The 13,805-nt window shown below is 41.7% G+C and overlaps 2 protein-coding genes across 5 annotated transcripts in view; one reads left to right on the plus strand and one right to left on the minus strand.

Moving 5' to 3' along the window:
- CTPS2 (CTP synthase 2) overlaps window positions 1-13,805 on the minus strand; it is a 105,212-nt gene that overhangs the window by 44,518 nt on the left and 46,889 nt on the right. The window lies entirely within an intron of this gene.
- On the plus strand, window positions 4,342-8,696 carry S100G (S100 calcium binding protein G). Its single transcript, XM_025997527.2, has 2 exons — window positions 4,342-4,482; window positions 8,467-8,696. The coding sequence occupies exons 1-2, from the start codon at window positions 4,348-4,350 to the stop codon at window positions 8,569-8,571; spliced, it is 240 nt and encodes a 79-aa protein (XP_025853312.1). The 5' UTR covers window positions 4,342-4,347; the 3' UTR covers window positions 8,572-8,696.

The raw sequence follows: 13,805 nt of genomic DNA on the forward strand, positions 1-13,805 counted from the left end.
TCCACATGGGCCCATGTTTTGGGGGCACCCTCTTGCTCTCCTTATTGACCCATAATTAACACCATGCTATTATGCTCACCCTACCAAATAATACACTAATTCATTTTGAATTAGCCCTTGCGGTAGGCTGAATAATGGACCCCACAGAGAGGGCAACGCCCTAGTCCTTGGAACCTGTGAATATGTTACCTAACCTGGCAAAAGAGACTTTGCAGACATGAGAAAATTAAGGCTCTTGAGATGGGAAAGCTGCCCTAGGTTATCTGAGTGGGCCCAAAGTAACCACAGGATCTTTAAATTTTTAGGGAAGATTTATTTATTTATTTGAGAGAGCAAGAAAGAGAGAGAGAGAGAGAGACAAAGAATGCATAAGCAGGGGGATGGGCAGAGGGAGAGGAGAGAGTCTCAAGCAGACTCCTTACTGAGCACAGAGCCCAACTTGGAGCTCCATCTCATAACCCTAAGATCATGACCTGAGCTGAAATCAAGAGTCTGACGCTTAACCAACTGGGCCATCCAGACTTAAGTCTGTCCAAAGATCAAGCAATTGAATGGAGAGGTGATAAAAAAACCTTTGCCTCTTCATTTTTCCATCACCAATCTTGTGCCTGTCATTCTCCCCCTTCCCTGGTATCAACATGCACTCTTTTGAACACACCCTGTGTTTATCGCCTATCTCCATATATTTTTAGTTAATGTTTCATGAGAATATCTATTGGCGGATTTCGTGTTTCCCCCTGCAGGTTTATCCTTACAGTTGAGCTCAGAGGTAAAGAGAAACATAAGAGATGAGAGATGTGCCTGGCACAGGTGAGCAAGTGAAAATTTAAAACCCAGAGGTTGTTTTTCAAGTTCTGTTAGCATTTACTACAAGCATAAGTTCTGACAAAAAATAGCATTGGGCCTTTTAAATTTTTTTTAAGATTTTCTTTTTAAGTAATCTCTACACCCAACATGGGGCTCAAACTTACAACCCCAAGATCAAGAGTTGCTTGCTCTACCGACCAAGTTAGCCAGGTGTCCCAGCACTGGGCCTCTTTTAATCAAAGGTGTTCCTTGAAACTATACATGTGTAGGCTTAAAGACTGTTAACCAAAACTGTCCCGAATGTTTCTCTTAGACTTACTATCACATACACACACACATACACCATATATACATGCCATGTGTTACACATAACACATATCTATCCTATAATATACCGTTATTAAAATTATACAGTTATACATTATATAGTTATTAAAAACATCTCTTCAATATAGACTCAAGAAATAAAACAACTGCCACGTTACCACAGGTGGTAATTTGAGAGAACAGATGATTTAAGATGCTATTTCCACATTTGGAGAGACTTTAATTTGGTCTGTGATAATGGTGTTGTGGTTGGATAGAAGAATGCCCTTGTCCTTAGCAGATAAGATGCTAAGGTATTTAGGGGGTAAATCAGCCTGCAACTGATTCTCCAATGAATCTGGGCAAAAGGTAGGTTGGTATTCACTGATTATTCTTGCAATTTTTCTGTAGATTGGAAAATTTTTAATTTTTTTTTTAATTTTTATTTATTTATGATAGTCACACAGAGAGAGAGAGAGGCAGAGACACAGGCAGAGGGAGAAGCAGGCTCCATGCACCGGGAGCCTGATGTGGGATTCGATCCCGGGTCTCCAGGATCGCGCCCTGGGCCAAAGGCAGGCGCCAAACCGCTGCATGGAAAATTTTTAAAAAGGTGTTGGAAGAAAAAGATATTTTTTCTATGATTGTTCAACAAAGCTGACTTCCTCCCAAGTAAAACAGAGCATAAGTATAAAAACACCAGAAATTCTTTAAAATCTTGATTAAAATGCATTGCCAAAATCAGAATCTTTTTGCATAAGATCTTACAACTAGGGCAGCCCAGGTGGCTCAGCGGTTTAGTGCTGCCTTCAGCCCGGGGCATGATCCTGGAGACCCAGGATCGAGTCCCACATCGGGCTCCCTGCATAGAGCCTGCTTCTCCCTCTGCCTGTGTCTCTGCCTCTCTCTCTCTCTCTCTTTCTCTGTGTGTGTGTGTGTGTGTGTGTGTGTGTCTCGCATGAATAAATAAATAAAATATTTTTTAAAAAGATCTTACAACTAAACCCAAAATGCTTATCTTTACTCCAAGAAATGAGTTCATATATATTCAATACTGGTGAATACCAAAGTCAACAAACCTGTAATAAAAGCAAGAATAACATATACAAGGACAGTGAAGTTACATAGAATGACAAATGCTCAGGATTGGTGGGAAGTGGTTTTTTTTTTTGTTTGTTTGTTCTATTTTGTTTTTTAAAGATTTCATTTATTTGAGACAGAGAGAGGGAAAGAGAGACAGCACAAGTGGTGGGGAGAGGCAGAGGGAGAGGGAGAAGCAGACTCCCCACTGAGCAGGGAGCCTGATGCTGATGCTGCCATGATGCAGGTCTATGATACAGGGCTCGATCCCAGGACCCTTGGGATCACAAGCTGAGCAGAAGGCAGACACTTAACAGACAAAGCCACCCAGGTGCTCCTCGTGGGAAGTTTTTTTTTTTAAGATTTTATTTATTCATTCATGAGACACACACAGAGAGAGAGAGAGAGAGAGAGAGAGAAAGGCAGAGACACAGGCAGAGGGAGAAGCAGGCTCCATGCAGGGAGCCCAACATGGGACTCGATCCCAGGTCTCCAAGGATCTGAGCTGAAGGCGGCACTAAACCCCTAAGCCACTGGGGCTGCCCAGGGGAAGTTTTTAAGAAGCTATTAGATTTCACATTTGTTCTCCAAGGTAAATAAGGCCCTAGAAGTTAAGAACTGAAAAGTGTCAGATAAAAGTACAGTCCAATGGTACAATCCTCAATATATACATGATACAACGAAGGGTCAGAGAAAATTGTACAAGTGTGGAAACGTGCAAGTGTTTAAAAGCTGATAAGAGCTCTTAAAGTCAATCTGGAAACCTTTATTGTGAGTTACAATCCGTATTAGATTAATGTCCTCTGGAAATGTCCTTGTTCTTTCATGGAACTCATTCCAATAGAAATAAATATAGTCTCCAATTTTAAATCCTGGCAGTTCCACAAGTCTGAAGTATTTCCAACTGAATAAAAGTAAGTCAAATGTTTTCACAAGTTTTAAGAATGATCAACAAAATATATTTGGGCAGGGGGAAAGTTGTACACCTGAAACTAATGTAAAATTGTGTGTCAACCTTACTTCAATAAAAACAATTTACATATACATATATGTGGTAAGGAAAGGGGTAATGAGAAATAAAAAGCAGATATGGAAACAACAAATAATGAAAAAGCTGAAAAATCCCCGTGCTAGTTGGTAATCTTGCTTTGTTAAATAAAACCACCGATTATTGTGTATCTTCTCCCTACTTCTTAAGCCGGCATCTCAGTGATATTTCTGCTTGTTCATTCTTTCAGGTATTCTAATATTTAAGCAGCTAATCTGTACAAAACATCAGAGGGACTTCAATGGCCATACTGCAATTTCTTAAACCATAGGGTATTGACCATCCATTAAAACATTTTTTTCCTGGATGCAAAGAAAGTTTTTTTCTTTCAAGCCTAAATCTGCACCGATACTGAAAAATATCCAACCCTCCACAGTTAAGCTTTCTGACAGTGAGCAAATATCATAAAGCCACATTGGAGGGAAAATACAATATAAGGAGGAAAAAAAAAATCCAAGTTTACTCTTGGGACTCTGAACCATTAAGCAACTGTTGAGGTGGCCATTTATTGGCTCTTGCCCTTAATTATGAGGTTCATGCAGTCTTAAGCTTGAGTTTCAAAAACCATTAATAATTACCCCTAAATAGCAAACAAAAGGAAAATTTCATAATCAGGGTGGCATGTCTGTGAAGACTATAAAAGTCATGATCCTGCTCAACTCTTCACACTCCTACTTGATTCTTCTAGCTGCCTTGCTGCCAGGCAACCAGGTAAGTGATTTAGTACTACCTGGTGCTTCTTCTGCGTCCGCTCAGAATGGTGATAATGGTCAGGAGAAAAGAGTAGGTCTGTGCCATCTAAAGATATTACTAGTAGTTTAGAAGCTAAAAGCTGTGCTCAGCTTTCTTCAAGACCACAGCCTAGGGATGCAGACCAGGGCCAGAAGAAGTGCAGAATGCCACAATTACTAATAAAAGTATTTAGCTCCAGGGACTATCTCCTAACAGGTGTACTCCAAGTACAGACATTTAACATACTAAGATGATTCTTTTTACTACACCAAGGAAAGAGCCCAAGGGCACTAAACCGTGGGCAATCATCAGTGTAAAACTTCACTTCGGCTTTTTGGTGAGTTCCTCTCTTTCCCAATTTACAGGACACCAAAATGAGTGTAAAAAAGTCTCCCGAAGAACTGAAGAGCATTTTTGAAAAATACGCAGCCAAAGAAGGTGACCCAGACCAGCTGTCAAAGGCGGAGCTGAAGCTACTGATTGAGGCGGAATTTCCTACTTTACTGAAAGTGAGTATTCTTTGTTGCAGGGTCCGGGCCTCAGGGCCTCCGAGGGCCAGGAGGTAGGGAGGGGAGAGGGGTGGAGAGGACGCAGGAGAGGAGGAGGAAGGCAGGACTGATCAGAGGGAGCTCAGGCCCTTCCTGGGCAGAGAGCACAGCAGCCAAGGCCAACAAGGCGCGGGCACCCCTTGACTCAGGCCACTTCAACATGTGCTTTCCTCCTTGGTGGCAGGCCATGTCTCAGATGGCATGCACCTAGAAAGCAGGAGCTAAGCCTTCTATGCCCCACAGCCTGGGCACAGAACTCTCCCCACCAGCCAGAGTAAAAGGAAGCCATGATCACACTTTTATGAAGCTAGGCCTAAAAGACCCGCAGGTCACCAAGCAAACACAGCCTGGATTCAGCAGCTCGGGGCCAGGCTTTTAGGAAAACAGAGGTGTGCAAAAGAACATTAGTTGGTCTTGGACGTGCTTCATCTTTAGAGGTAGGATCTGTCAAGAAGACCAGCACTTACTAGGCAATCTGCAGAGAAAACCCACTTTGTGCTGACAAATTGCCATCTGGCGACACCCATTTATATTTCAAAAGCATTTAAAAGCATTTAAATTTGTGTTAATTTGTGTTAAGCACCTAAATCTGTGTTAATGAGGCAGCCATGCATTTCTAAACAACTTCCAGGAAGGGATTAAAATCTCTTTAGCCTGACAGTTTCTTGTCAAAACCGTCCCAGAATTGTCCAAAGTGCATCTTGAGGCAATAGTTCGAGGAAGAGAGGTGGGCTGATCCTCCCTGCTCTAATACCCTTTCTCTCCTCCGCAACTAGAAACCATCTTCAGAATGGAAGCGACTGTGCAACTGTCTCACCTGACTTGTTCACCATCTAGCTGTAACTTCAGAAGAGAGCATTTGCTGCCCAGATTTTAACCAGAAATCTCCCTTCTATCAGTATGACGTGTGAGGAGTTTTCTGGTTGTAGTTGTTGAGGTTTCTGGTTTTAGTACTAAAAAGAAAACTAGCCGAATTCAATGACTTTTTAATCCAATCTCTTCTCATTTGCTTACAGTGAAAATATAAAATAACTTTTAAAAATGGTTAAAGGCTCTAGCAGAAAAGGAGACTTTAAAAAAAAAAAAAAACTTTGCTGATTTTTATTTTATTTACTTGCTTTGAAGTAAGTCCTATGCCCAACATGGGACTTGAACTCACAACCGTGAGATTGAGAGTCGAGCGCTCTACCAACTGAGCCAGCCGGGTGTCCCAGATGAAGAGACTTTTTTTAATTTTATTTATTTATTTATTTATTTATTTATTTATTTATTTATTTTTAAAGATTTTATTTATTTATTCATGAGAGACACAGACAGAGACAGAGAGACACAAGCAAAGGGAGAAGCAGGCTCCATGCAGGTAGACCAATGTGGGACTCGGTCTCTGGTCTCCCGGATCAGGCCCCGGGCTGAAGGCAGGCACTAAACCGCTGAGCCACCCCGGCTGCCCGAAGAGACTTTTTTTTAATTAAATTAAATTAAAAATTACAACAAAGATTTCTGAGAAAGATTAAATTCTAAAACACACTCTGAAATTTTTTCAAAAGGAAGAAATATAATAATAGGAAGTAATAATAATAATAATAAAAGAAAGACAAATAATAATCTGATAGGAAAGCCTAGGCAGTCTACTCAAACAAGTTGTTTTAAAAGTTAAGACTGGGGAATTTTTCTATATTTTCCCATGGCTTATGTATTTCCTACAAAAAGCATGTATGACTTATAATTTGAATAAAGGTAGGAAGACTAATGGTAAGTTTTTAAAAATCTGCTTACAAAATCATGTACCTGATTATATTTCCATAAGGATTACTAAGGTTTTCCAAGCGCTACTCTTTCCATCATTGCCTCGTATGGTTTAGAATCTTGTAAATGCTTCAGGACAAGTGTTTGGTATGTATACAACAAATGCTGAGTAACTAACTTAGTTCGGTCTTCTGATCACACCAAAGTATCAAATGTCTTTACAGGAATCTTAATGGTTAAAAGATATCTTGATGTGGAGATCAGTTGTACAACAATGTCAACACACTTAACAGTACCGAACTGTACTAAAACAGTTAAAAAGATAAATGCTACCACAATTTTTAAAAAATTTGAAGCTGACTTACAACCTAAATTGCTATTTCAGTGAATTTCCTAGGTACTGTTTGGCCGCAGATAAATTCCTACCTGAAAGGCAGAGCTCTAATGGCTTTAAGATTTGAGTTTTAGGCCAGAGACAAAAATTAAGTCTGCTCAAGATACTACAGGACTATCGTAGTAAAAAGGGAGTCAAGCGTCACATGATCTCTTGTAACATCTCAAGCAGTGGTTCTCCAAGGGTGATCAGTCCTGGATCACCAGCATCAACATCACCTGGGAACCTGTTGGAAATACAGATTCTCGGGCCCCACCCTGGGCCTAGTGAATCAGAAACTCTGGGAGTGGGACCTGTCAATCTGTATTTACTAAGGTCAGCAAGCCCATCTGGTGGCTCTGATGCATGCCAATGTGTGAGAACCACTGATCCAGTCATCCTGCACAGAGCACAGGTGGGTGGCAACCCAGGGATTTGGGAAAAACTGGTGTGGATCCTAGGTAAGAGCTTGAGCTCTAGAGTCAATGTTGGAGCCTCGAGCCCTCTGGGCCCTGTCTCAGAGCACAGCTCCCCAATCTGGAAAGTGGATCTCCCCCACGAGGTAGTTGGGAGCAATGCACAGGCTACAGAAAGCCCATGGCACCCTGCTGCCTCTAGTCACATGCTGGCTCAGCCCTGGAGCCCAACATAGAGCCAGCTCCCAGGAAAAACCTTGGGGCAAGAAGCCTCAACTGTCTTGGGCCATGGGCTCCTCAGCAGTCCAGCGAAGCCCTCAGATTACTTCCCAAAAGAATGTTTTTAGAGGCATAAAGAAAAATACTTAAGATTGCACAAATAACCAATTACAGTTTACCCTTATACAACATGGGTTTGTACTGCATGGGTCCTCTTATACACAGATTTTTTACAGTACAGTCTATAAGTGTATTTTTTCTTCCTTTGATCTCTGTAATAACACTTTTCTTTTCTCTAGCTTACTTTATTGTAAGATACAGTATTTAATACATATAACAAACATAATATGTGTTAATTAACTGTATATGTTATCAGGAAGGCTTCTGGTCAACAGTAGGCTCTTAATCATTAAGATTGGGGGGGGGGTCAAAAGTTATCCTCAGATTTTTGACTGTGTAGGGGCTTGGTGCCTGTAACCCTTGCATTGTTCAACGGTCAACTGTATATTAAAATACACATTATCAATATTAAAATAATAAATGTGTGGGGCACCTAGATGGCTCAGTCGATTGAGCCTCTGACTCTTGATTTCGGCTCAGGTCATGATCTCAGGGTCATGGGATCAAACCCGGGAGTAGGACTCCATTCTCAGCGAGGAGTCTGTTTGAGATTCCCTCTCTCTCTCTCTCTCTCTGCCCCTCACTTTCTCTCTCTCTCTCGAAATAAATAAAATCTTTTTTGTTTCAAAGAATTTATTTATTTATTCATGGGAGACACAGAGAGAGAGAGAGAGAGAGAGAGAGTGAGAGAGAGAGGCAGAGACAAAGGCAGAGGGAGAAGCAGGCTCCATGCAGGGAGCCCAACGTGGGACTCGATCCCGGGACTCCAGGATCACGCCCTGGGCCGAAGGCAGGCGCTAATCCGCTGAGCCACCCAGGGATCCTGTAAAATCTTTTTCTTTGTTTTGTTTTAAAGATAAATGTGTGATATAGGAAAAACCAGGTAGCCAGTTCGGTGACATGGAGATAAAGTTGGTTTTTCTATCTCCAACCATCAGCGGCAAGTAATCAAAACCTCAGAGCTGCCTTATTGGAACACAGACTCAGTGTCTCTAACTTCAGAAAATGGGTAGTAGTAACTGATTCATTTTCTCTCCTCTCCCCTTTCCCATCCTTCTCACCTAAAACCAGGGTCCCAGCACCCTAGATGACCTTTTTCAAGAACTGGACAAGAATGGAGATGGAGAAGTTAGTTTCGAAGAATTCCAGGTGTTAGTGAAGAAGATATCCCAGTGAAGGAAAAAACCAAAACAATATATCATTCCTAGCACCAAAAGAAGAGCACCTGGGATGTGGCCCCATTCTATACACAATAGCTAATGTCTGTTTAATTCTTGCAATTATAATGATCTGGTGGTGAGGTCCAAACACTGTTAATAAAGAAATTCTTAGACATGTCTCTCCTTGTCAAATACTGACCCCCATGGCTTAATAGATTTGAAAGTAACCTTAGTCTAATGCATCTAATTTTATATCTTTTTTTTTTTTTTAAGAAAGGCTGAGAATAGTTCATGATCTTCACTAAGACTTGGCCTAGTTCAAGATCTACGCAAAGACAGTGTCAGGCTTAGAAAGAATTCTGACATGCCAAACCAACGCCCTTACTCCAGCCTTCCACCAGAATAGCCCTGTTCCCACTCTCCCTCCCCAGCCACTCAGTGCTCATATCATTTCCAATTCCAACTCTAGTGCACAGCTAGTAAGGAGCAGCCTTCAAAAAACAGACATTTGTCTTTAAAGTCACCTCCAGGACTCACCATGTTTTTTGAATCATTGACCTTCTCAGAGAGTAGAAGCATTACAGGACCAAGAGTCACTTCTGCTCCATCACTGAGGGGTGGCCTTGGTTGTGGCATGTGATGCGTAGAACAAAAGGGACAGGAAGACATAGGGCCCTCCCGGCTCCCACAGCCTGTGCTGCTGGGACTGTTAGGAGCTAAGAAACAGTGAACCCTCAAATTCCACTTGCTGAGTCTAGCTTGGGGGAAGGAGGGAGGGGGAGTGTTGGAGAGGAATTTAACCAAAAAAAAGAAAAATGACTTCTAACCCTACTACTGAGAAACAAGGGAGATTTTTATACACAGCGAAGAAATGTTTAAATACAATCTGTATCATTCTAATTCAATACAAGAGCATTGTCATTGCATCAAAAGCCTTAAACATTTCTAATGACTAATTATATTCCACTGCAGGGATACCCATAATAGTCTTAACTATTTCCCCATTGTGGGACATTTTGATTGTTGCCATTTCCTATTCTTCTAAATAATGCTATAATGAGTACCTGTTCATATCTCCATCAATATACCACATTTCCTTAGGAGAATTTCTGAGAAGTAAATGTCTGAGTCAGAGGTTAGGAATATTTTTATGGTTTGTGAAACAGACCATCTAATTGATTCTCTGAAAGGTTGTATTGATTCAAAAAATCTACAAAAAAGCAGGAGAATGCCAGGAGGAGAATGCCATTCTCCAAAGAGCATTAGTTGGTCTCATTTAAAAAACTTTATTACTAAAAAAACAAAACAAAAAAAAGCAACAACAAAAAAACTTTATTACTCACAATACTGTGCATCTTTTATTCATTCCTAGTTTTAATAGGAATCCCCCACTATTTTCCCATTGAGTTTACTGCCTGATATTGGTTTGTAAAAGGTAGTCTTTCTCTGGTTTAAGAAGTCCCTTTCTTCAGGTGCCTGGGTGGCTCAGTCTGGTAAGCATCCAACTCTTGATTTTGTCTCAGGTTATGATCTCAGGGTCATGAGATAGAGCCCTAGATCAAGCTCTGTCCTCAGTGCGGAGTCGGCTTGTCACTCTCCCTCTGACCCTCCCTAAACTCACGTACTCTTTCTCAAATACATAAATAAAAGCTTAAAAAAAATAAGAACTCATCTTCTCTTCCTAGTTTGTTATGAGATTGTGAGAACAAGAGTTTGGGTTCTGTAGACTGCCTGCCAAGCAACTACACTGATATGGGGGTTCTTTCTTTTGTCTGATCAATAGAATGTGTCAATCAATTCAATCTCCAGGACAAACACGCTGTCTAGTCATGATCAATTATTGTTTAATACTGTTAAATTAGGCATTCTAATATTTTCTTAAAGATTTTATTTACTTATTTATTCATGAGAGACACAGAGAGAGGCAGAGACACAGGCAGAGGGAAGAGAAGCAGGCTCAATGCAGGAATCCGCTGTGGGGCTCAATCCTGGTATTTCAGGATCATGTACTGAGCCAAAGGCAGAGGCTCAACCGCTGAGTCATCCAGGTGTCCTGGCATTCTAATAATTTATTTAAGATTTTTACATCTCAGGGCACCTAAGTGGCTTGGTCTGTTAAGCATCTGCCTTTGGCTCAGGTCATGAGCCCAGAATCCTGGGATTGAGCCCCACATCGAGCTCCCTGCTCAGTGGGTAGTCTGCTTCTCCCTCTCTCTCTGCCTACTGCTCCCCCTGCTTGTGCTCTCTCTGTCAAATAAATTAATTAAAATATTTTCACATCTTTATTAATAACCAACATTAGTCTATGGTTTGGGGTTTTATTTTTTGTTGCAGGTGCTTTGTTGAGTTCTAATATCTAGATCATGCTAGCTTCCCATTTCAGCCTGTGTTCTGGCTCTCAATCAGCCCCTCACAGAGTAAATATATGTTAACTCTTTCAACTCCAAAATATATAAAGCAACTACTATGGGCAAGGTATTACAGAGGATGCCGTAAGAGATATAAATTTCTAGACCTCTGAGATCCTCCTAAGTTGGCAAGTCTGGGATCAGGTCAGGGAAAGGCTTAATCAAAAAAGTAGTATTTCCAACTGGGATTTGTAGGAAGAGCCTTGAGGGGAACCTACAGGGAAGAGGCAGCACTGGGCTATCCAAAAGAGAGAAAACACAGGGCACCCAGCTGGCTCAGTAGGAAGAGCATGCGACTCTTGATCTCTGGGACATGAGTTCAAGCCCCGCATTGGGTGAAGAGATCACTTAAATAAATAAATATTTCTTAAAAAGAGAGAGAGAAAAAAACCCCCAAGTAAACACACATGTAAGTACAATGTTGTTCAGAAATACACATACTACATTTAGTGTGGAAAGTCAGCTATAAGAAATAAAGAGTAGGGCAGCCCGGGTGGCTCAGCGGTTTAGCGCCGCCTTCAGCCCAGGTTGTGATTCTGGAGACCCGGGATCGAGTCCCACGTCAGGCTCCCTGCATAGAGCCTGCTTCTCTCTCTGCCCCTCGCCCCCCCACCCCCCCCCGTGCTCTGTGTCTCTCATGAATAAATAAATAAAATCTAAAAAAAAAAAAAAAAAAGAAAAAAAAAGAAATAAAGAGTACACACTGGCTTCAGATCATGAAAGCCCTTGGTTGCCATGATAAACCAAGGTCAGAAAGGGAGTAGAAAGGTATAGGAGTCATAAGGTGATGTGAATGTGGTAGAGGAGGTGGTACCCACAATGAGGCTGCCAAGGATGGGGAGTGGTCCCAGAGTGGAGATTGGGGCTGGGCAGAGGGTCCCCAGGGCAAGTGGGGCAAACTAGCAAGGCCTCAAAGGAAGGGATGGGGAGCAACACACAGGAAACACAAGGGAGAGATATCTTCACCTGGCTGAGGTTTACTGACTTGGACAAATTATCATTTGAGGATGAGGGTGAAAATATATGGAGTGTCATATGTAGTACGGGTGTATGTACGTCTACTTCGTTGGCTTTCTTGGCCTAGTTTCCAACACTGATCTCATCTCCCACATCAAACAGGATTCGCTCGAATTTCCTCTTGAATACACAGTACCAGCATTTGTCAGCCATGAAACTTCAATCCTCACTAGACTACAGGCTCCACCAGGACAAGGATTTTTACCTGTTCTTTCACTGATATATCCCCAAGTCTAGCTCAGAACCTGGCACATGGGACGGGTTCAATAGATATTGCTGAACGAATGATTCTTGACTATCCAGTCACTAATTCTTGTTGATCCATTCCATAAAGCTGCTATAGCAGCCAGATCTTTCTACTCTAACTCCTGCTCTGATCCAGCTCCTTAGATTGCAGGCTGCCTCTAGACTCAACGAAGTGCCATGCCTAGAGTCTTCTCTCCCGTCTCATCTCTCTCAATCCCATGCCAGCTGAATTCTCCTAAAGCACTCATTCTATTGGAAAGTCTTCAGCAATGAGTATGGTATTTGCATAATATGTCACAGTTGACTGGTATTATCTTATTGATTCCCTAGGGCCTTCAGGATTAATTTTGACTCTGATACTCAAGAATGCCCACAAATCCATACCAATCTCTCTTATTTCTCTCTACTTCCCTACAGGAGCCACATGCTTCAACCAAGCTACGTGGTATTTTATGAGCAAATCTTAGACATTCTGGCCTAGCCTATGTCTCCCCTCCACTCTATGAAGTCTCCGAGCCTTTGACAACCTTCCCTTCTTAATCTAACCCACAGTATTTTTTCTAAACTCTGGATTCTTAAGTATTAATCAAATCAATTAAAATTAATAAAATTTAGCGACGCCTGGGTGGCTCAGTGGCTAAGTGTCTGCCTTCGGCTCAGGGCGTGATCCTGGGGTCCCGGGATTGAGTCCCACATCAGGCTCCTGCATGCAGCCTGCTTCTCCTCCCTCTGCCTATGTCTCTGCCTTTCTCTCTCTGTGTCTCTCATGAATGAATAAATAAAATCTTTAAAAATAAAATAAAATAGGGCAGCCCGGGTGGCTCAACGGTTTAGTGCCACCTTCAGCCCAGGGCATGATCCTGGAGACCCGGGATCGAGTCCCACATTGCACTCCCTCCATGGAGCCTGGTTCTCCCTCTGCCTGTGTCTCTGCCTCTCTCTTTCTCTGTCTGTCATGAATAAATAAATAAAATCTTTAAAAATAAATAAATAAATAATATTTAAAGTTCAGTTCCTTGGCCACACTAGCAACATTTCAAGTGCTCCATAGCCCCACGTGGCTAGTGGCTATCATACTGGATGGCACAAATACAGAACATTCTATCACAGCAGAAAGTTCCAGCTGCCAACTCTGCTAGCATTAATGTGCATATAATGCACATACCGCCCATATATTTGGTTATATGTTTCACCAGTGTATGTCTCGAATCCCCAACTAAACTTAAAGCAGGGTTGTGGCAGCACTTCATTTGTAATGCACAATATTTGGGACTGCACTTAAGTGGACAAGCTCTAAATGTACAGTGACTTTTTTCTTTTTAATCATCTCTTTCCACTAGCATCCAGTTATTTCTACTGCAGAAAAATCTTTCAAGTGGTTGAAATACCTATTCCTAAGGCATTTCCCATTGAGCTCAAGGTACAAAAGCCTTCGAATACATTAGGTTTGAAGTACTCATTTAGTCATTTATTGTTAAAATTATAGACTACCCTTGTGATTCACTAATGGGGGCTCATTTCAAGCACCGCGCGCTATCTCCTTTTAAAAAGTAGGCCCACTTGGGTGGAGAAGATACCC

The sequence above is a fragment of the Vulpes vulpes genome, chromosome X (genome assembly GCF_048418805.1).
Source record: "Vulpes vulpes isolate BD-2025 chromosome X, VulVul3, whole genome shotgun sequence".
Taxonomy (NCBI): Eukaryota; Metazoa; Chordata; class Mammalia; order Carnivora; family Canidae; genus Vulpes; species Vulpes vulpes.